This window comes from Ammospiza nelsoni, chromosome 18 (genome assembly GCF_027579445.1).
Source record: "Ammospiza nelsoni isolate bAmmNel1 chromosome 18, bAmmNel1.pri, whole genome shotgun sequence".
NCBI lineage: Eukaryota > Metazoa > Chordata > Aves > Passeriformes > Passerellidae > Ammospiza > Ammospiza nelsoni.
The window spans coordinates 10,539,621-10,562,330 of NC_080650.1; the positions used below are offsets into that span (position 1 = coordinate 10,539,621).

A 22,710-nucleotide genomic window follows, 5' to 3' on the forward strand; every position below is an offset into this window, starting at 1 on the left:
TACTTTTTTTTTAAGAAGCTGGGAATTGCTCTCCCACAGAACTTGAAGCTCTCATCCCTAAAACAATGGAAAAAGCATCAGGAGATGCACTCAAGAAAGCATTTTAAAGGTTAAAAGAATTGTCTTTAGGATCCGAGTTCCTTGTGAGTTTTTTCCCCTTTGAGGGAAAAGTTAAAAAACGTCACTTCAAGTAGGCCTGATAAAGTAATTTTTTTCTTTTTCTTTTAACTTTTACGGTTATTTGCTACAAACCGATGGCAAGGATTTTATACCAGATGATTTTCCATCCTGCTGAGGTGGGGGCGATCCCGTCGGTGCAGGTGCGGAGGGAGGGGCGGGCTCCGGGCTCGGCGCAGGCCCGGCCCCGGCTCCCGGCACGCCCCGCGCGGCCCAGGACTACAAATCCCGTCATGCGCGGGGGCCTGCCCGGACCGGCTGCATCCGGGTCCGGCCACTGCTGCGGGCGACTCGTCGCCATTACGGGGCAGCGGCGGCCGAGCCGGGGCCGGTGCGGCGCCGAGCAGCCGGTGGGTGCCGGGGTGGTGCCGACCCCTCGGGCGGCAGCAGCGCCGGGCCCCGCGGGGCTCCGTGAGCAGCTCTTCTCTCCCCCGCGCCCGGAGCCCCGCAGGCCCGGCCCGGCCTCCCGCGGCCTTCCCCGGTTCGAGCGGAGCATCGAGAAGATGTCGCCATGAAGGAGGCCGAGTCCGCGCTGCGCCGCCCCCGCCGGTCGCCCCCGCGGGCCATGAGCCTGGGCCCCCGCCGGCTCCGCCAGCGCCCGTCGTGCCCCCCCGCCCAGGGCCGCCGCTCGCCCGGGGCGCCCGTTGATGCTGCAGAGCCCGCCCGGCGCGACCCCCGCCGCCCCCGCCATGGACAAGAGCAGCCCCTGCGGCTCCGGTGCGCCCGGATCCTCGGCCGGCAGCAAAGGGCAGCAGCCGCGCTCCGCCTCGGCCGGGCCCGCCGCGGGGGAGTCTAAGCCCAAAGGCGGTGAGAGCGGGGCGGGGGCTCGGCGGGGAGCGGGGGTGAGCGGGGACAGGGGCCCTGTGCCGGCATCGGGCTTGTGCTGCGGCTGAACTTGGCCGTGCCGGGTTGTTTGTGTCTCAGCTGCGTTTCATAGGCGGCGTTTCAGGTCACTGCCTGTTTTTGGTTTCTTTTTCCTTCCTCTTCCGGCTCTGCTCGCTGTTTGGCCAGCTGGGATTCCTACTCTCTTCTTTTCAGGATTAATGCTTTATCTTCATTAATGGGGTAATCAGCTTGAGCGCTAAAGTCCTGGTGCTATAGTAAGAACATGTATTCCCCAGTGCCTGTGACTAGAGCCCTTCACTTTATCTTGTACCTGTGCTGTTACCCCTCACCGAGGGGTCTGGTATCCGTACACAGCGTTCCCCTTGCCCCGGGGTTTCGGTCACCTCCTGCTCTGGGGGAGCTCAGGGTTTGCTGGCTGTTGTTTGCTCATCTGGCGTTCAACCCAAAGTGTCTCACCTGGGATTGCAAACAGCTGCCTCTGCTGACAGAGCAGTTTGTCACAAGCCAGTGTGGTTCCTGTCATCATTGCAAGGTAATACCTAAGCCCACATAGCTCTCTAAACTTCTTTAGGAGAGTGAGTGTCTGAGTGTTCCTGGCAACCTTTTTTTTTTTTCCCTAAAACCTAGAAATGGGGTAGTAGCGATTAAAATTGGTGATTTTAGTCCTGGAAGTATATGAGAGAGTGTCAACAGGTTGCTACACCAGCATTGCTGTACTAATTTCCTTCCTCCTCAGTGGTTTGTGTGAGCTGTGTTACTTGAGGCCTCTGGGAAGGCAGCAGTGCACTCCAGAAGGTTAACGAAATAAGTATCTTGGAGGTGTTTGTTGGCTCCTTTTTGGACCTTCTAAGCATGGTCATGTCCTGGGTAACCAAGTAATACCTGCTCTTCACCTGTGTTAATTGGCCTTCACCAAGATTGACAGAAGTGGGACATGGGAGCTGACTCACCCACAGCTCCCCAGGTTGTGGTGTAACTGTGCAATTAAAATTAAATTTTAACTTCGAATTCAAACATTTGGAAGTCTTTTTAAGAAGAGCTTTTTCTGTCCCTGTCTTGCCAAGAGACACCTCCTCACTCCAGCTTCTTTTGTAGTGGTGTGTGATGCTCTGTGAAGGATTGCTCATATATATATGTATATATATATGAATATACAGGTATAGGATGTGTTCTGGAAATCTTGCATCTCCTCTGGAAAGGAAGGTAATCTATGCACCACAGACCTTCCTCAGATGGTCACTGGGTTAAATCCAGTCAGGCACTTGCCACTTGATGCTTTCCACAGTTACCTGCTGTAGCTATGCAGCTGAGGAGATAAAGAAATGCATATTCCTGAACCCTTATGGTAGCTTCTGTTTCTCTTGCAGTGCAGCTGGAAATTGGCTAAATAGAGTGTTGTGTTCCCTTGTATTTGTGGAAGTTTGGTTCCTCCTCTCTTTCAAATTTGGCCTCAGAGACTAAATTAAACTGAAAGTTTCTAACAGAAAAGTTTCTTTATGTTATATTAGTGTGCCAACAGGAATCACATCCAATTAGAGTGGAATAAAGTAGCTGAGGCAGAATAGTCTTGTTGGGGTTCTCTGCAGTCTGTGGAGCTGATGGGCAGTGTTAGCTGTCACAAACCTTCCTGGGCCTTATCACACCCACGTGAGCCTGCTTGGCTGGGCTGTGGGAGCTCAGTCACCTCCTGCTCACTGGGATGTTTGCCTTGGCAGCAGCACTGGTCTCTCTGTGTTTTCATGAAACCACTCTCTGGCTTTAGTGTGATCCAGACCCCTTATGCAATGCTGCTGGCTTCAGCACAGCTCAGCAGAAAAGAGGGGGGAGAAAGGTGGGAGGAAACAGCACTTCTCACCCCAGCAGCAAGGCAGTATTGCAGCTCCAGTGCCCAGGTGGTCACCTACAGCTGCTTCTAATGCTGTGAGCTTCATCTCCCCTCTCTGGATCTTTGGAGATACAGCAGGAGAAACCAAAATCTCAGGGCTTGCTCCAAAATGATAGAACAGTTTTATTGCTAGTGTTTTTAAATTATACAGACAGTATTTTTTAGAAGTCTCTTGGAGTGTGAATGGGTAGATAAATCCACATAATCTGTATATGTATATCTATATATACACACATACATATATATAGAGAGAGAGGTTAGATGCCGTGAAAACAGCAAAAGGACAAACTGAGGACCTGAGTGAAGAGTGAGTACCTCACCAGCACACTCTGGCTGTTGCTAACTCCTCATTTGCCAAGAAAAGAAACTACCAAATCCAAACTTACCCTGCTTAAAACTGGGATTTCACAAGAGAGGATGGCAGTGAGAATCTTCTATTTTTCTCTGTGCCAGAGTGCAGCCTCTCCTGCCCAGTGCACTTTGTGGGAGTGCTGGGATGGATGATAGAAAGCAGAGAGCTCCCTGACATGTGGCATGCTGGGAAGGTTGGAAGGGACAGCATTGCTTAGATTCAGAGTAGGGAGAAGCTGTTCCAATTTACAGATGCATTTTCCAAGCTCCTGGCTGTCTGCTGACCAATTTCATTACTGCTCTCATGGACCAGGCTTCTGCTGAGGTCAGTTATTCTGGTGGTGGGGGGTGAAACTGCCCATCTGTAAAATCAGGTGTGAAGCATTGTCAGACTGTTGTAGGGTCCTTTAAAAAAAGGCACAAGTGGAATTCTTTCCTATAAAATGTGGGAGTCACTGAAGTGACTCCCAGAGGCTCTAGGAGGTGCCTTAAAAGGAGCCATAGTATGAGAGGAATGTGTGTAAACCATCTGACTGACAAAGCTGGTGGTGAGTAACTCAAATAAAACTTTAAGTGGCTGGGGATTCTTCTGTCAGCTCCAGGGCTGAGCTGTTCCAAGTTCAGGGACTTGTAAACATCCACTTTTGACTGACTTTGAGTTGTGTCTTTTCCCTATTTGATAATGGCAGAACAACTGCAAAGTGGTACAGGCACAACAGGCATGTGCACCTCAAGTGCATTTGCAGAAATTACAGATAGCAGAGGGTGGCTGAGCTCTAAGCTGACAAGTTCTGCTCATGAATAACTTAAGGACTAGTCTAAACTGCTTCAAAACTACTTAATTTTTACCAGAGACTCTGAGGTGTTGGTTATTCCTTCTTCCCTACAAACATTCTCAAAAAAGGTCTGTCTAATCATTGAGCCAGACCTGGTCACACCCTCAGTGCTTGGCAGCTCCTGGTGTGTTTTTTCCTGATAACACTCAAGCCATGTCCTTTCAGCCTGATGTGCATTAAAGCACTGCCAGCTCTGCAGGCGTGTGTTTGAGTTACACAGCTGTGCTTCTGACAGAGTTGGTTTAATTCTGAATTAAAGGATCAGCCTTTTGAATAGCAGAGTAAATTACCAATTGTGATGATGAAGTTTGTCTGCAATCTGGGCCTGTCACATCGTGTGAAAGTAATGATAGTGTCCTGTTTTAGCTGTAACTGCAGCCAGAGGAGTCTGACAAGTGCAAGAAACAGCAGACCAGCACAGAACCTGCTCCAGCCACTTTTATTGCTCAATTTATTCGTTAGAAGTTGGATCCTCAGTGATACACAAAAACCATCCTGTTCTCAGCTCACCTTTTCTGGGGGATGCAGTTGGAAGAAAAAACTTAAAAAAACAACAACAACAAAAGATACTTTATGTGGATGATGCCATTCCAGCTGTTTTAAATGCTTGGGTAGATGGGAAGTGGTGCTGGGAAAGGGAAAAACTGGTAATGAAAGTGCCCATATGAGAAATGTGATCCTGAATCACAGTGTTGTGTTTGCCTGCCACATAAGATTTATGTTAAGGGGTGGGGAGGAAGACTGCAAAATGGGAAAAGGGAAACTAATAGGCTTTTATAAAGTGCAACTGGATATTGTGTGAGGTGTTGCTGTTTGTGTAATGTTTACTGAGTATCCAGAGTGACTTTGGGGCTGGTGGTGTGGGTAGATGTCTTGTGGGCCTGAGGAGTTTTGTTTCTGGGCTTATCACCATCCCTCTGCTACAAATAAACCTTGGGGCAGGTGGTGGCAGTGCTGGGTTGAGCACCCAGCCCGCAGCCTGTTGTGTGCTTGGGCAGCTCTGATCTCGTGTTAAGACTACTGGAAATGCTTTCATAGCATTAACTCTGTTCTAGCAGTTTGATTTAGCAGCTGTTGAGGCACAGAACACCCCTCTGAAGAGCTGGATTGATTTTTCTGCTCTTTATTCCTGCAGTTTTTTGCTTTGTGCTTCATGACTGTATCCTGTGTTGGGGTCAGTGGTGTGCTAAGGACAGTTTTTGGCACACAGTTGTTGTTGTATAGGTTGGTGGACTTTGTACTTAGATCTTAGGTATGTGCCCTGCAAGGCCACAAAGCTTTTGGTTTGTGCTTCAAGATCAATTAGCATTTTTTGGCCTGATAACATAAAAGTATTTTTAAAACAGAATTACATCTGCTGGGATCTTTTAAGCAAAAAGTTCAGAAGTGATTGAAAACAGGCAATGGAAGCCTTTAAGAAAAATGCAGGTAGCAGTGTACTTATACAGTGTATTTTATGTGTGAATAAATATGATAAATGGTGTGTTTTAGGTAAATTAAATGAAAGAACTAGTTGTTGTCAGTTCTTGTAATGGGGTATGAAGATGTGGTATGTGATGTTTACATATTTATAACTTAATGTACCAGGTAACACACTACTATTTGGTGGTGGCAATTCCCAGTCTGGAAAAAAGAAATTCAACTTTTTTTATAAAATGTAGAGCACAGCAAATATATTCTTTTAAACTCTTTGGACAGTGATAGGAATGAAGTGGTTTGGGTTGCTGGGGGATTTAATGTCCTGATAAACACTACTCTTAAGGTGGTGGCTGAGGTGAGCTCATCTCTGAGGTGAATTTAGCTGAGGTGCAGTACATGGGGCCAGCTCTGAGGCTGCTGATCTGATTCTTCTTTTCTTTTCCTTTCAGATGGAAAGAATGCTAGTGGATCCAAACAGCGTTATAATCGAAAAAGAGAAACTTCATATTCCAAAAATGAGAACTTTTCCTTTCAGTCCCGTCGCTCCAATTCACAGAAAAGCAAAGCTTTTAACAAGATGCCCCCTCAAAGGGGAGGCAGCGGCGGAAGTGGGAAATCTTTTAGCTCTTCTAATGGTGGAAGACGAGATGAGGTGAGAAGTGTGATGCCCTGACTCCAAGGCCTCCTCTCTTGGGATGAGAGGATCATCCTGCCCTGCCTGGCTTGGTCTGCTGTGTTCAGTGCTAGGTTGGGAAGGGAAAGAGTAAGAGGTGCTGACATTGTTGAGATGCCAGAGGGAGTGTGAGCAGAGCAGCTTGGCAACTACAGAAGAGAGGTGCTCTTTGCTGTGCTCCAAGAGAAAATGCCATCTGAGGAATGGGTGCCAAGACAGGCCATGTACACGTGACATGGGTCCTTTGTGAAAATATATAGTGACACAGTTTCACTGCCCTGTCCCTGCTGACCACACTATTTTTAGTACAGCCCAGGTGCCTCTGGCTGCCTTGCCCACCTGGATACACCTGGTTCATGGTCAGCTGCTGGTTACCAACACCTCCAGGTTTTTCCTGGTGTCTTTTCCAGCTGCTCTTTCCCAGGCCTGGAGCATTCCAAGAGGCTGTTGTGACCCAGGTGTAGGACCTGGGTCACAGGACTGGCCCAGGTACTGAGCTCTGGTGACCCCCACTTGTGGGAGCCCAGCTGGATGTCACCCCCTGTCCCTCTGCTCCCTGGGCCCAGCTGGATGTCACCCCCTGTCCCTCTGCTCCCTGGGCCCAGCTGGATGTCACCCCCTGTCCCTCTGCTCCCTGGGCCCAGCTGGATGTCACTCCCTGTCCCTCTGCTCCCTGGGCCCAGCCATCCCCACAGGGTTTTTACTTGCAGTGGTTTGCTTATCCAAGGCATGGGCAGCCAGGTTCTTCAGGAGAATGCTCTGAGAAGCTGTGCCAAAGGCTTTTCTAAGGTCCAGGCAGACAACATCCACAGCTTTTCCCTCATGGACTGTCACCTTGTCATAGGAGGAGATCAGGTTAGTCAGGCAGAACCTGCCTTTCATAAACCCTCCTTGGCTGGGCCTGTCCCCTGGTTGCCTGTACACTGTGTGTGATGGCTTGAAGGATAATCTCTATAACCTTGCCCATCACAGAGGTCACACTGACAGGCCTGTAATTCCCCACATCCTCCTTCCACACCTTCCTGTAGGTGTGTGTCACATTTGGTGACTCCAGTCAGCTGGGACCTCTCAGTTTGCCAGGGCTGCTGGTAAATGCTGCTCACTGCTGCCATCTCCCTCCCTCCCTCCCTCCCTGTGGGTGGGTCCCATCCAGCCCCATGGGCCTGGGGATGTCTGGGTGGCACTGCAGGGCACTCACTGTTTCTCTGGAGTGTGGGCTTCATTCTGCTCCTTATCCCAGTCTTCCAGCTCAAGGGGCTGGGGACCCTGGGGTCAACTGGCCTTACTATTAAAGGCTGAGGGCAAGAAGGCATTAAGTACCTCAGCCTTTTCCTCATCCTTTGCCACTGTTTCCTTCTGCATCCAGTAAAGCATGGGGATTTTCTTTAGCTCTCTTTTTGTAGCTCGTGTATTTATGGAAGCATCTTTTTGTCTTTTACAGCAGTGGCCAGATTAGGTTCTAGTCAGACTGTGGCCCTTCTCTCCCTGCACACCCTCATGATATCCTTGTAGTCCTGTTGAGGTCCCATCCCTTCTTCCTCAGGTCATAAATTCCTTTTTTCCCCGAGTTCCATTTAAAACTCTGAGTCAGGCTGGTCTTGCCTCATTTTTTTTGGCACAAGGAGACAGCATGTTCCTATGCCTTTAACATTGCTTGAAGTATGTCCAGTCTTTTGCACTCTCTTGCCCTTCAGCACTGCTTTCCAAGGGACTCTGCCAACCAATCTTCTAAACAGGCCAAAGTTTGCCCTCTGAAGATTGATTGTGCCCAACCAACTCAGGGGCACAAATTTACAGGTGATAGTGGTATTGCAAAAGTAAATGTATTGGCAAGGTAGAACCAGATTGAGGCTTTTATGCTGATGTGGATCTAAAATACTACAGAGTGTTTGTGGGCTTTAACTGATACTCTGGTTTTTCAGTGTTGGTGAGTGAGCAGCTCTTCTCACCCAGGTCACTCCCTGAGAATTCACCTGCTACCTCTGTTGGATTCTGATTTGTTTCTTCATTACAGGAAAACTAACCAAAGCAAGTGCAGCCTGTGCAGTCAGTAATCAGGCTTGTATTACTGTGTAGTAAAAGAGTATGGTCAGGATATGACTAACTTCTTCTTGACTATGTTTTGCCAGCTTTTACATGTCTTTGTGGTTGTTTTAACTCTCTCCTTTTGCTCAGCATGGGGTCAGAGCACTGAGTTCTGACTTTGAGGTTCTCATGCATTTCTGACACTGCACTACTTGATTTACAGAACAGGGATGGGAGGAGGTGAGTGAGTAGATGCTGCGTGTTCTGTGTGCTGTCACTGATGGGCCTGGATGTCCACATGTGCTGATGGCTTTGCTGTGAACTCCAGCAATTTGTAACCAATGCTGTTCTCTCTTAGGTAGCAGAGGCTCAACGGGCAGAGTTCAGCCCTGCCCAGTTCTCTGGTCCCAAGAAGATTAATCTGAACCACTTACTGAACTTCACCTTTGAACCCCGTGGCCAAGCAGGACATTTTGATGGGAATGGACATGGCAACTGGGGCAAAAGGAACAAGTGGGGACACAAACCATTCAACAAGGAGCTCTTCCTGCAGGCCAAGTGAGTGGGAGATCCACGGGGCTCTTAGACTTCTGCAGAGACATGGAGCTGTAAGGGGTGACAAGCCAGGGAATTGTGTTTGGGCTTGACTGATTGTCTTTTCCAGGATGAAATTACCTTTCTGTAGTGTTCCTAGTGGTAATGACTATATTGTGTTTGCCTATTTGCAAAGGTATCTGTTGGAGTGAGTCCTTTAGATACAAACAAAAATCCTCTGCTCAAATTTTCCACCACAGCTTTGGGACATGACACTCCTATTTGGGAATATCTGTATAGTTCCTTATAGAATATGGTTGTTTTTTCCAGAAGTTGCTTTGTTGAGATAGAAGGGATAGCAGTTGCTAGATGAAAGTTAATCTGAATTAAGTCCCAAAGGCAATTACTTATATGGGTCTTAGTTCTTAAAATGCTGATTATTTTATGGGCCCCAAAGTATTTAGTATAACCCAAATGATGATCAATATAGGAACCTAGCAGCAGGATTCCTTTTTGACTGGAAATTTCCCCAGAATTTGAAGTGTGTTCAGAGCATCCTATCTCTGATAATATTAAAAAGTATTTTCAGCATTGATGCTTCTGATTTCTCCATAATTTTTATGGTTTATTGTAGTGAAGTCTATTTGCAGGAACCCCAGTAGCTGTAGTTTTTTGACAAGATTTTTCCCCTTGTGGATTCCCTGTTTTTTAATAGAACCCCATTGCAGCTGACTGTTTCCTACATGTTTCTGGAAAACCAGTCTGCCTGGCTCGTTCTGTACTTACTGTGTGATGTTGTGTCTAACTGAAATTAGACACACCTGTATCCTGAAAATCTGAGTGTGAACTGAACTCTTGGTTTCTTGTTGATAGAAGTGACTGACTGCATCCAGCAGTTTGCTGCTGGACAAAGAAGAAGCTGAGAGAATCCTATAGGATAGTTCTCAAAAAGTTTTTAGAAACCTCTGAGTGGATCATCTGTCTCTTTGCCTTTCCCCAGCTGCCAGTTTGTTGTCTCTGAAGAACAGGACTACACAGTCCACTTTGCTGATCCAGATACCTTGGTCAACTGGGACTTTGTGGAGCAAGTGGTCAGTTGTGATGGGCTAGATTTTTTTTTTTTCCCTTCTTAAGAACCTCAACCTGTCTTTAACTACCTCTTTCCCTCTGTGATGTTACATAAAACTCATCTGTTTTTGAGTTGAGGCCTTTTCTGTCACTCCCACAATACTGGGAAAGATCTGTCATGGAATATATTATGAAATACTTTCATGACAGAAAAAGAGAAGTGCTAAAATCTATTAGGAAAATTAGCAGCTTCTTCTTGCTTTCGCAGATGGGAGCTCATCAAAAATAGTATCTGACATTCTGTAGACAGAGTCCTTGTGATTGAGATATTAACAGAAAACTTGGGCATGAGTCCACAGAAGAGGACTAGAGTGTAGAATTTTGAAGAAATATTCTGTGCATAGGTGGCCTATCTTGCCTAGCAACAAAATGGAAAATCTCTTGAGAATTGTGGTCAGAAGTTTTGGGTTGCCTCAAGCAGCAATTTATATCTGCCAAGACAGTCTGGTGCATGGTGTAGGTGGAGAGGAGGTAGGCTTACTGCTACCTGTCACTACAAGAGAGCTGAAAAATCTAGGTGCTTGCTTGGCAGTTATGTCTCTGCCACACAGGGAAGCTACCAAAGTGTCTGAGTAGACCTAGCATGTTGATGGAAGTGGGTAAGTTCAGTCTCACAGTTACACAGGGCTGCACAAGTCTGCTTGTGGGAGAGGCCACAGAGCTTGCTTGCCTTCTCACTGTCTGAATTCACATGATGGGGATACTGCTATCTCTTAGAGATGATGAATATCTAAGGGGAAACATGAGAAGACTTACTTTTTAATGTCATTAGAGTAGAAATAAGACCTAAGAAATAAGATGGGTTGCTTAGAAGGTTATTCTGTGTGCAGTCTGAAGGTGTTACTTCACAGTGCACTAATTTCTCGGTAAATAAACAGAGCCTAAAGAGCTGGAAGATATGTTAGAGTAGATCTTACAGGTGGCTTATTCTGGATCCCAAGAACTGATTTCTGAGTCTTGTATTGTTCTTCTCATGTGCCATTTCAGCGGATCTGTAGCCATGAAGTGCCCTCTTGCCCCATATGTCTGTACCCACCAACTGCTGCCAAGATCACCCGCTGTGGGCACATCTTCTGCTGGGCATGTATCCTTCACTATCTCTCCTTGAGTGAGAAGGCCTGGAGTAAGTGTCCTATCTGTTATGGCTCTGTCCATAAGAAGGATCTCAAGAGGTGAGATGGTATTAATTAAATTATGCATCTTTTTGCAATGTTATTTTTACACTGCTAACCTCCTCCGTACATTGCAGTGTTGTTGCTATGGAAACACGTCAGTATGCAATTGGTGACACCATTACAATGCAACTCATGAGGAGAGAGAAAGGTGTTCTGGTAGCACTGCCCAAGTCCCAGTGGATGAATGTGGTTCAGCCTGTTTACATCAGAGGTGAGTATCTCAGTCCTGGTGGTTGGAATCCTGTTCCTGACTGTGACCAGGATTTGTGTTGGGACACTTGACCCTGGCTTAGCAGCAGAAAAGCTTGATGACCACATATTAACAGTAAACTTTCTACTCGCACTGTTTTTCTGTAAAAGCTTTACCTTGTGTGCTGTGTCCCTTCAAGTGACTGAACTCAGACTCCTCCCTTCACAGTCACTGCTTATGGTTTAATGTGTCCTTTGTATCCTGCAGTCACTGGTGTGACTCTCACTGCTTTTATTGGTTCTTCAGTGTCCTTAACATTTTTCCTCCTGACTCATTATACAGCTTTACAAAAATAACTGTCTCTGTGTCTAAACTATTTCAAGGCTGTAATCTTCAACAAGGTTTTCATAATCTTTGCTTATCAGCTGAAGTCAGGGAATGCTATGGGGAAATAATCAAAATTATTGCAAACCTTATTCCAAACATCTGTTGCCTGACATCTTCAGTTTTCTCCAGTCAAGAGTGTGACTAACTCATCATCATCTTATCTGTTAGTATCGCAAAAATTTTGTGACTAAAGAAATAATTTTACTGAACATTGCTGCTTTGTGGGCTGTCTTGGCTCACTTCATTTTGCAGTCACATTTAGAAAGGGCTGCATGCATTTAAACTCTCTGGAAAAAGTCTTCCAACATGTGAGGGATATCCAGCATGCAGGTTGTGGTCTTATATGTTTCTCAGTATTTGAAACTAGGGGACTTTAAAACAGAAGAATAAATATAGGATTTGAGGACACTCTAAAGCCAGGAAATTCACCATTAACTTGGTGTCTGTAGATAATTCTTTAGCTTACTATTTCTGCTGTGCTTCCTGTACAAACCTCATAATTATGTTTTACATGAATTTTTAATACATATGGGCTTATGAAGTAGTTTGAGCCAAGCCAAGGTGGCTTTGCAGAAATTTCCAGCAGCAGTATCTCTGAGAGAAGAGGAAGCAGCTGCAGACTGCATTGTTTCAGGAAGCTTTGATGCCCTCAAGGTTTCTCAAAGGTGATGCTCCTACAATGTGAAAGTTGAGGCTTCATTTCTACTGATGTGTAGCAACTCAATGGTGAAGTGGCAGATGAACTGCTATGTGGGGGAGGTGTCAGAGCAGCTGTGTGACACCAGCTTGTGATAACAATGATAATTTGTGGAGTCTGTATCAAAGTCTTGCTGAGTGTTGTCTGCCCTGAGGGATTAACTCCCAAAAGTGAGCAGTAGCAACACTTCAGAGGATGCAGCACTCCAGATTGGTGGCTCTACATACAGATATTAATGATTTGGTGCTCCTTCTGTGCAGATGACCAACACAGTCAGTATTCAAAGCTGCTTCTGGCATCCAGGGAGCAGGTCTTGCAGCTGGTGATTCTGGAGGAGAAAGCAGCATTACTGAAACAGTATGAGGAAGAAAAACACACCCCAGAAGCCTGTTTCATTGAGGCAGCTATCCAGGAGCTGAAGGTAACAACCTCTTAGGAGCCTTCTGGTAGCTTTAAGAGTGTGCTGAGCACCCTTGTTCTCCTATATGGATGGTGGTGGGTGATTATTCTGGTCTCTAGCAAATTGCTGGTGTTTGCTGCTGGAGTAGCATTTTACACCTTGGAGGAGACTGTAGCCTTTAGGCCCCAGGTATCTGATGTGGTGTTCAGGATAACACAGCAGAATGGTTTTTATGGGATGGTATTCCAGTAAAAGAATGCCAGGGCAAGGCTAAAAATAACTGTAGGGGTGGTCTCCTGGCTTAAAGGGCAAATTGAAGCCTGATCCCTTTGGATGATTTCCAGGAGCGAGAAACAGCCCTGTCTGCTGACCAGGATAAGAACAATGGCATTGCTGGAATCAGTGCAGCTGTGGAAGAATTGGTCCTAGAAAGCTCCAAAGCTGTGGAGCCTGCTGCTTCCCAAGAGAAAAAGGTGGGTGACAAATCTGCTCTGGCAGATCCTGTTAACACTTAATTCTGCCACCTCACACTGCAGTGTGTGGGGAGCTCGTGCCAAAGATTTTTGCAAAGATGATAATCTTTGGAGTAGGTGGTGTGGTACTAACTCTATCCTCTCTGCTGTGGTAGTGTGATGTGGAATATCTCTCTGCATTTGATGAGGAGCTTGTGGAACCTTCCTCTGACCTGGCAAGTTCCTTTTCACCTCCTGTGGAAGTAGAAGAGGCAGTGCTGGATGAGGAGGAAGCACCTGAGGTGGACACTGTAGGAGAGCCTGTTATGAACGCTGTAGAGGAGCCAAATCCAGCTGAAACAAGCTGCCAGGAATCTAAAGATACAGTTAGCAGTGGACATCTTGGCAACTCTCCTTTTTACTATTTTTATCAAGGTCAGTGCAATGAAATCCTGAAATCATAGGGGCAGAGATGCCTCCTTGGCACCCTCCTCGAGGAATGTGTTTGTTAGTTCATTAGATGCAGCTAACCCCTGTGAAACAAAAGTCCTACAGGAACTCAGAAAGGACCTTTAATTTTTTAGTGGAGGATGTCCTGAGGTGGGGAGAAGAGTACTGAAAATGAACAGGCAAGAAAGGAGTGATGATGATGAGTATTGTATTTGTGGGGTGCCCTTGTGGCAGGAAGAAATGATGAATCCGACTCCATGTTCTCAGAAGACTAATTTATTATTTATGATACTATATTATATTAAAGAATCCTATACTAAACTATATTAAAGAATACAGAAAGGATACTTACAGAAAGCTAAAAGATGGTAGTGAAAACTCATGACTCCTTCCAGAGTCCTGACACAGCTTGGCACTGGTTGGCCAAAGAATCAGAGCAATTCACAGCAGAAACCAATGAAACAATCTCCAAACACATCCGAAAGGAGCAAAACACAGGAGAAGCAAATCAGATAATTATTGTTTTCCTTTTTCTCTGAGGCTTCTAAGCTTCCCAGGAGAAAAATCCTGGGCAAAGGGATTTTTCAGAAAATGTGAATGTGACAGATGTGTTGCCTTTCAGCGGAGGATGGGCAGTGCATGTACCTTCACCCTGTGAACGTTCGCTGCCTTGTGCGTGAGTATGGCAGCTTGGAGAAGAGTCCAGAGAAGATAACTGCAGCTGTGGTGGAGATAACTGGCTACTCCATGACAGAGGTAGTTATTTTATCTTTTTGTTAATTAAGGGCCTTGTTTTAGCAGGTTGGTCATTTTAGAGGAGACTTAATTCACTTCAGTAGTAAGAAATTATAAGTATGAATGAGTAGGGATGCTAATCTGTTACGGGCATCTGTGGAAGGTGCTGGGCCTTACGTTGCTTTTGATAAGTAGGCTGCAGTATAGATTTTTTTTTTTGGTAGAAGGTCCACTATAAAAATCGTGTTGCAAGTCTGGTATTGCAGAATTTTGTTCCAGTGATGTGAGTGAGAAGGGAGGAAGAACATGAAAATCAGTAAGCAAGCTGATGTAACTGCATCTAAGTCTGATTATGATGTAGCTGGTGGAGATCTTGGAACATTTGTTTCTGACTCAGGGCATCTATCATGTGTTTGTAGTTTTTAAAGTAACCATTGTGTCACTGCTGCTATTTTTTTTTCATTTGATTTGATGACTATTGTGCATTCTATTTCTGTTCATCACCATGGCTGCCTCTAGTCCTTGTGGTGATAAATCACTCTCTCTTTATCAGGATATAAGACAGCGCCATCGCTACCTCTGTCACTTGCCCCTCACCTGTGAGTTCAGCATCTGTGAACTGGCTCTGAAGCCCCCTGTCATCTCTAAGGAGACTTTAGAGTTGTTCTCAGGTTTGTAGTCGTTCTTACCCTTTTAATGGTAGAAAAAAGAACATGCTTTAGAGCTTTACTCCTCTTGCACCACCTGTCTGGTGACTGCTACACAGAACAGCCCCAGCTCACTGTTTCATAGACAGCAGTTACAAAAAGAATAAAAAATCCCAAATGCTTGGAAGAGCATATGTTGCATGTAAGCATGTTTTGGTACTAATGTGTTATAAGGCTGTTCTCAGAGCTGGAGGAACCCTTGCCAGAGTATTGGTGTGGGTTTTTTGATATCCAACATTGTGCATTGCTCCTAGATGACCTTGAGAAGAGGAAACGTCTGCGGCAGAAGAAAGCTCGTGATGAACGGCGGCGTGAACGCAGGATTGAGATGGAAGAGAACAAGAAACAGGGCAAATGTAAGTAAGTGCTGATGGCACACAACTGGTGGATTTCCAGTCATATTTGGTTGCTGAGATGATTTCTTGAGCTATGGGATGAACTCTGAGGCCTGTAGTTTGTAGTGTGTACTTAGAACAAGATTTCAAAGTATTAGGAACAATGTCTGTGTAATGAAAAGCATAAGCTGTTTTAGTCAGGATGTTAAGTGATGTTATGCAATTGCTGCATACTTGTGCATTTTGGGAAGGATGAAGGGCATTCAAGGGCACAGTTATCTCCATGGTGTACATAGCTCTCTGTTTTTATAGTAATCACGATGTAAAGTGAAAGTGAAGAAAGCAAAAAAGGCCCAGAAACTGCTTCCATCCAGCAGCAGGACTTGTACTGGTCTCCAAATAGAGGGTGGAAAGAAATGAGTTGGCACCTCCTAGACTCCTGAAATGACTTGCATATTGGCAGTCCTCCCCCACATTGTGTGGTGCTTTAATTTAAAATCTCTTTCTAGATCCAGAGGTCCATATTGCTCTGGAGAATCTGCAGCAGTTCCCTGCTTTTACCTCTTGCACCGGAGAAACTACCAGCGTCGATCATCAGGGCTTCTGTCAGTCTCCTCTTGGCAGAAGCCCTGTGTCTCAGACAGGTGAGCATCTGGAAAAACACATCACATCTAGCTCTTGATCATCATTTTGGGATCTATTGCTCAGGTCATCATGCTAAACTTTCTCAATATTGATCAAAGACAGCCTCTTTTCAGAGCAGCTCAGCTGCTCCATCCCTGAAAGTGATCAAGGCAAAGTTGGATGGGGTTGGAGCAATCTGGTGTAGTGAAAGGTGTGCCTGCCCATGGCAGGGGGTGGATTGAGATGGTCTTCAAGTCTTTTCCAACCCAAGCCATTCTATGATACTGATTCTTTCCTAAACTGCCTGTGAGTTAATACACAAAAGGCAGACATAGTTAAGAAATATTCTGTTCCTTTGTCTGCTTTTTGCTGCCTCTACCTTGACAATATGAGATTTGTACTGTAGTTACCCCATTTTTTACATGAGGCAGAAGAAAGGGAACAATTGCTCCAAAAAAGGGATGAAAATTGTGTTTGCCAGGAAAACACTACTGGCATTTTTTCTTTTTGTCATCTCCATCTTCTCAACACATTATTCTAGAATAAACCTGACAAAATGCGCCCTCCTCAGCTTTTCAAAATAAGTAAACCAACCCCCCCCCCAAAAAACCTACCCCCCCCCCAGCCAAAACCCCAAGAAACCCCCCCCACCCAAAAAAAACCCCACAAGCAAACTTAAATTTTCCTTAAATAAAAAGATTGAGGAAATTTGAGAGATCCCACTGTGTGACTGATGGATAGAAGCAATGAGATCAAAATGAGTAATTACATAGGATAATAACACTTTAGTTCTGTTACATCCTGATAAGCAGCATAATGACTACCTGGCTTTAATTCTCAGTTCCTTTCTCTGTAGAGGCTATTCCAACTCCACTGTCACCTGCTGCCAGCCAGGTCAGCCCATTGCTCTGTGGAAGCTTGGAAGAAGAATCTCCCTTCCCTTCCTTTGCCCAGGTAAACCATGTAGCAGAGTGAATCTTGTCAGAATTACCTCTTAGTTGGGGGTTAGGCTGAGACTACAATTGCTTCCCCTACAAAAACAATGTGGGATAAATCTTAGGGAGACACCGTAAGGTTTGAGTGCTTGAAGGGGTTTCTAGATTTTCTTGCCATTTAGGGAGTCTGCAGGATTGTTCAAGTATGTGAAAATTAATCATATCCTACAACTGTTTTGATAGATGCTGAGAGTTGGAAAGGCAAAACCAGAGACGTGGCCTAAACCTGCTCCAAAGACAAGAGGTAAGAAAATTTGTTATTAGTACTTCAGGTTCTTTACCATGCACCTAAATGTGAGAAATCTTGTAACTTCAATGGAAGGACCTGGAGTATGGAGGGGCATTTGTGTGGTGGAAGTGTTATACAGCCTTCTTTACTCCTTCCCTCTTTCAGATGAGAACACTCTGGCACTGCCTGTGCCTGGAGAGAGTGATGGAGAGAGTGACAGCTCTGACCGGATACCTGTGCCCAGCTTCCAGAATTCCTTCAGCCAAGCTATTGAGGCAGCCCTCCTGAAACTGGACAAACCGTCCACAGCTGATCATTTATCAGGTGAAAGGCAGGGGGAAGGGCAGGAAAGCTTTCTCAAGTGAAAAAATTGAGTATTTCCCCTTCTTCCTCTGGGAGAAGTGAAAGCAGCAATTTTGAGGACCAAGAATTGGCCAGAGAGCAGTTCTGAAAATTGTTAGGTTGTGGTTTCTGAACAGCTTGACCAGGGCTTCTGTCAGCTTAAAGCTCTTAGTGGGAGCTGAGATCTCCAACTAGCAAAGAATTCTGTTAGGACAAAGATGGCTTTTTACAATCATGTTGGCCATGTCTCTACTGGAACCTAAATTAAGCTTTATGTTAAGGAAGTTGAGGTTATACATTTCTAAACTGAAATACCTGAGCTGCTGAACTACCACTTCAGTTTGACCAAAATGTCCAGGTAACTGCTAGCTGAAATTTCAAATTAGGCAATGTGAAACAAATTGAGATGAACTTAAACCTAGTGCTGGCTGGTGAAACTTACTTTTAATGCTCAGTTCTGATGTTTAGCTTTGGCTTCTGTTTGGAGACTGCACTGAATGATGGAGACAGTTGGATGGGAGGGTCTGGGAGTTTCAGTGGGGTGTCTGCTCCACTTGTGGTTTTTTTGGACACATACCAAGTGATACTTGTTGGAAAGGCAAACTGCTGGATGCTGCAGTCCCAGGATCTGCTGTTGCAACAGCAACTTTACAATCATTTAGGCATATTTATAACTGTGTTCAGGTGTGATGGAGTCTCCCTTAGTTCATCTGCAGTAATTTTTTTGCTAAACTACGTGGTGTTCAGTAAATTGATAGTAAGTGTTGTGGATCTGTGGAAGCCACTAAAGCCAGGGAAGACCATTTATAATATCTGTGTGATGTTCCTGTTCCGTGAGAAGAATGACAGTGTTGTTTTAATTCTCCACAGAGGAAAAGGGAGGCAAGAAAAGAAAGAAACAGAAGCAGAAGCTATTGTTCAGCACCTCTGTTGTTCACACAAAGTGATTCTGCTATTCAAGAGAAGTTTCCTCTCCTGGTTTTCTTTTAATTTTGCTTTGTTTTGCTGCTGTAGTTTAAGTATTTAAATTTGAACAGCCTAAACTTGTTTTTCCAGGACTTCTAGGGGCTTCAGGAGGAAACCATGATAGTATATGTTGAATAACATGTTTTGATTCCAACTGCTTGACAAATTTGTACTGAAACAGAGTTTTGGAAGTAACAACCTAGAGACAAATCTGCCAAGGCTTCTAGTTGCTGAGTCAGTCCTTTGGGCCTGATAAGCAGTGTGAAAGTCCTTACAGGTGTGTGGCACTGCCAAAGTACTGCAATATTACCCAAGAGAGAAGGCAGAGAACCTTTATTTTCCTGTAATTATTCATGGGCAGAAGTCCAGCTGACTGACAGTAGTGCTGTTGCAGTAAAGCTGTCAAACTGCTCTCTTGAGAAACTGGTTTTGGCTGCACTTGAGACAGGCAAAACAGCTTATTGGCTTTAGAGTGTTAGCTGCTATATCTGTTCTTTTTCTAAAGAGCAAGAATTCCTCCTGTTCTCCTGGCTTGGAAAGATGTAAAGCTGAGGTGAGTGTAAAGCAGAACTTGGCTACTTGGTTTTAAAGTGGCTTGATGAATTTGTATTTCAAAATGGCACTAGTGGTAGAAGGAACCTCCTGACTTCTCTCAGTTGTTCAGGTCTGTTTTAATGTGGGTGAGTGAGGCTGCTACTTTTTGTTTGTTTTTTGCCAACCATGGGCTACTCATTCTTTTTAACCCTGTCATCTAGAATAAACACTCCCCTCTAGGGCTCCTGGTAACCCTCTGAATGATAGTTTGACACTGGCCGCTCTTGAGTTGGAAGAACAACTGATAGCTGAAGTCTGTAGATAACTTTTACACCCCAGCAAGAAACTGGGGTTCCCTTGTACTGGGCTAAGGGCCTGGATGTGCTTGGTTCTGGGATTTAAGTTGATCTGTGCTATGAACATGTGTCCTCTGGACCCCTCCCTGCTCTTTCTTTGGGTGGTCACATTCTGCACTGCTTGTGGTTTGATTTGAGCTACTGAGTTAAGTGGTGTGGATTTTGTTGAATAAAATGAATTTTAGGTGTCAAGTACCAGTCAAGGCCAACAGTTGCAATAAATCAAACGCACACACGCTCACAGTGCTGCAGCTGAACTGTCACAGCAGCCTGGAGCCCTGGAACATTGCACAGGGTCACATTTTACCTTCCTGCTGGCAGAATTAATTGCAGGGTGCTGGTAAAAAGTGCCACTGAACTTAGGGAGGGAGACTGACAGTGTCTTCTGTTGTCTTCAGCCCCAGTGGCCCAGGCTTCAGTGTGCTCTGTCCCTTTGACACTGGTCTGAGGCACCTGGAGTCAGGTATTCCAGCACCACTGGCACTCAGTGGCTGTGTCCCTGTTCCAAAAGCTGCTGTCAGTGCATGGGTGCTTGATTTCAGAGCAGCAGGCTCCACACGTGTGCCTCATGGGAAGCTGGTACCAAAGAGTCCATCACATGTGGCTGTCAACCAGAAAGAACAGGAGAGGGGGGGGTAAAGAATATTGCAACTGCTGCAGGAGCATAGAGGAAACACCTGCAAGACATTCTTTGAAAGCAGCTTGACTTCACGCTTGGTCACAACTAACCCCACTCAATGAAAGACAGTACAGCTTGTCAGGGGACTGCAAAGAAACTAAGACAGGATACCTGACAGTGTAACACATCTTCTGTCAACACTTTAAATGCATATGGGAAAACAGGAGATGAGGGCAGAGAAAGCAACTAATAGGGATTCAAATATGCATTGAACTGTGGTTACAGCAAGTCATTTAAAGCTAAGGAACAGGAGTAACAAAACTTAAGTGTCTAACCAGTATGTGTTGTGTTCTGTTATCTCTGCACATTTATAGTCAACTTTTCTTTGCATTGGGAAGAGAGAATAGCTGGAGCTGGTGTAACTCACCTCCACATGTCACAGGCACTAGGCTAAGGGAAGTGATGTGGGCAAGGCAGGCTGTCCCTGTGGCACGGCTGTCCCTGCAGGGACAGCATCTTCAACTGTATCTTGTTTTCCTATGGATTCGAGATAATACCAGCAATGCTACTTTCCTGTAACTGATTGGTGTAAACTTAATAAATATCTAAGCAGTACTTGTACCTATGAGTTTTGTAATGGGGGGATGGAGTTGAGTCTTGCAGCTCTGCCACACATTCCATGAACTCACTGCTCCTGTGTACACAATTGGTGCTTTTCTCACTCAAAACAGTGACTGCCCTGTGGCTAACAGTGCACTTAAAGTAAAAAGCAGATATTAATGCTTTTTGTATGCTGAAGGAGAATAACTCCATTCCTTGTCTGTGCCAACTGCCTAAAGCTCCCTTCTACCTCAGCATGAAGAACACATTGAGCTGCTGCACTCCTGAGGAGTGCAAGTGGTTTTGACTCCTGGAGTGAAACAGGCAAATAACCTACTTAAGTGAAATAATGTTTTATTTTTTTTTGTAAATTTAAAAACATTTGGAATGGGGAATGAAGTCTAAATATGAACAAATGCTTTTCCAGTCTCCTGCACCACTTAACACTGAAGATAACCAGTCACATCATGAGTAAACAAGCACAGAATAGAGGTGAACAGTAACAAGTGATATTCAGTCTGTCTCTGTGCCATCATCATCCTCCTCATCTCCACTTTCAGACTGCTCTTCTGTAAGGGAACAGCTCAACAAGGACTTCTGTATACGTTGTCTTTCCTCTGCAATAAAGAAAGCAACAGACAGTTATTACTTGATCTCTTCACATACACTGGACTGTCCTCCACTTCTAAAGACAGAAACATTTCTCAGGCCAAGAATTCAGAAGGAGCCCAGCATATCCTACAAAAACCCCAGGAACTGAGGCTACATTTTTAGGAAAGTGGCTGGAGAAACTCACCTTCATTTGTACAGTTTTGCAACAACCTCAGCAGCTGTGTTCTGTTATACTGAATCAGGAATTTCTGACATGTTCTTATGGTACCTGTAGAAGTCACAAGAACAGCATCTAACAATCTACACAACCAAATGCTTCAGAGCTGCATGTGTATTTCACAAAGAGCATTGTATCAAGTGATAAATGCCCCAGGAAACAAGGTTGTTATTGTAAATGCTACAAGGGGGCTGCAGACTTCTGCACTGCTGAGGTTAAATGGTGGAGTAATAATTTCAAACATGCAGTGCCTGTTAGTTCCCCTGGGGGTTAATTTTCAAAATACAGAAGATACTGTACTTTGAAAATATATTTTAAATTATGTAATGTTGTATTTGCTGCTCTGGTTTTGAGATAAATATAATGAAGCTTCAAGCAAAGTTAACGAGGCTTTCAAAAAAAAGAACTGGTGCCTGTTTCTTATTTGGATCTGCTGAAAGCAGATGTTATTAACACAGAGGAATGTCTGTCGCACCCAGAGCAGCATCATGGCCGGTGTGATTAAAGCTCCGTCCTCCCCCCGAGCCCGGGCGCTGCTGACCTCCGACGTGCAGGGTGTTGAGGGAGCAGGGGTAGCGCTGCCCGCGGCTCTCCAGGTGCCGCACGAAGGGCAGCGCGGAGCACAGCAGCCGGTACGAGTCCTTGCGGCAGCGCAGCAGCACCGTCCCGGTGTAGGCGTTCAGGTACTTCACTGCGGGACACACGCACGGTGAGCGGAGCCGGCGGGACCCGCGCCCCGGGGCCGCCCGTATCCCCCGCACCTGTGAAGGAGATGGAGCAGCACGCCAGGCCGTAATCCCCGTGCACCCGTGTGATGGCGTCTCTGACGGCGAGGCCCAGCACGCGGTCCTCGATGCACTGCCGGCACCGCGGGTCCTCCGAGATCACCTCGCAGAGCACGTACCTGCGGGACAGCGCGGCGTGAGCGGCGCGGCACCGGCCGGACACGGCAGCGGCGCCTCCCGCCCGCCTCACCTGTTCTTGAAGCGCACCATGGCGGCGGCGGCGGCGCGCGGCGCGGACGGACGGCAGGCCCGACCAATGGGGAGGCACCTCCGCGCACTGTAGCCAATGGGCGGCGTGCAGGGGCGGGGACAAGGGGAGGACAGCCTGGCCCCGCCTTCCTGCATGGGCTGCGCGTGCGCGGTGCTGCTGCGAGCTGCCCGCGGGTCACGGAGCCAGAACCGCTGAGGGTGGAAATGGCCTGAGGTCAC

General features: G+C 45.9%; 2 protein-coding genes across 5 annotated transcripts; one reads left to right on the top strand and one right to left on the bottom strand.

The window, feature by feature from the left end:
• Positions 1-482: 482 nt before the first annotated feature.
• RNF10 (ring finger protein 10) lies at positions 483-20,682 on the top strand. 3 transcript variants are annotated; one of them, XM_059485324.1, is made up of 17 exons: positions 483-984; positions 5,964-6,166; positions 8,571-8,770; positions 9,747-9,837; positions 10,862-11,046; positions 11,124-11,260; positions 12,584-12,744; positions 13,068-13,196; positions 13,352-13,610; positions 14,248-14,381; positions 14,914-15,031; positions 15,322-15,423; positions 15,912-16,046; positions 16,868-16,980; positions 17,205-17,265; positions 17,416-17,574; positions 18,463-20,682. In XM_059485324.1, the coding sequence occupies exons 1-17, from the start codon at positions 825-827 to the stop codon at positions 18,537-18,539; spliced, it is 2,424 nt and encodes an 807-aa protein (XP_059341307.1). In that variant the 5' UTR covers positions 483-824; the 3' UTR covers positions 18,540-20,682. The 3 variants fall into 3 exon arrangements, with proteins under 3 accessions (XP_059341307.1, XP_059341308.1, XP_059341310.1); XM_059485325.1 differs by having other exon boundaries at positions 16,883-16,980; XM_059485327.1 differs by lacking the exon at positions 483-984 and adding an exon at positions 1,254-1,555.
• Positions 20,683-21,004: 322 nt separating this feature from the next.
• On the bottom strand, positions 21,005-22,500 carry POP5 (POP5 homolog, ribonuclease P/MRP subunit). Of its 2 annotated transcripts, XM_059485328.1 has the most exons (5): positions 22,472-22,500; positions 22,258-22,400; positions 22,038-22,187; positions 21,464-21,547; positions 21,005-21,284 (listed from the first exon to the last, which is right to left on the bottom strand). In XM_059485328.1, exons 1-5 carry the CDS (start codon positions 22,489-22,491, stop codon positions 21,181-21,183), a joined length of 501 nt encoding a protein of 166 aa, XP_059341311.1. In that variant the 5' UTR covers positions 22,492-22,500; the 3' UTR covers positions 21,005-21,180. The 2 variants fall into 2 exon arrangements, with proteins under 2 accessions (XP_059341311.1, XP_059341312.1); XM_059485329.1 differs by lacking the exon at positions 22,038-22,187 and having other exon boundaries at positions 22,472-22,491.
• Between the last annotated feature and the right edge of the window lie 210 nt (positions 22,501-22,710).

Bases quoted from the DNA above. Each gene is read 5' to 3' on its own strand.
- RNF10 (XM_059485324.1), top strand. From the start codon at position 825: ATGCTGCAGAGCCCGCCCGGCGCGACCCCCGCCGCCCCCGCCATGGAC. The intron at 8,771-9,746 runs GTGAGTGGGAGA...GCCTTTCCCCAG, and splicing joins GAGCTCTTCCTGCAGGCCAA to CTGCCAGTTTGTTGTCTCTG. The intron at 14,382-14,913 runs GTAGTTATTTTA...TCTCTTTATCAG, and splicing joins CTGGCTACTCCATGACAGAG to GATATAAGACAGCGCCATCG.
- POP5 (XM_059485328.1), bottom strand. From the start codon at position 22,491: ATGGTGCGCTTCAAGAACAG. The intron at 22,188-22,257 runs GTGCGGGGGATA...TGTGTCCCGCAG, and splicing joins CTGCTCCATCTCCTTCACAG to TGAAGTACCTGAACGCCTAC. The intron at 21,285-21,463 runs GTGAGTTTCTCC...TCTTTATTGCAG, and splicing joins GCAAAACTGTACAAATGAAG to AGGAAAGACAACGTATACAG.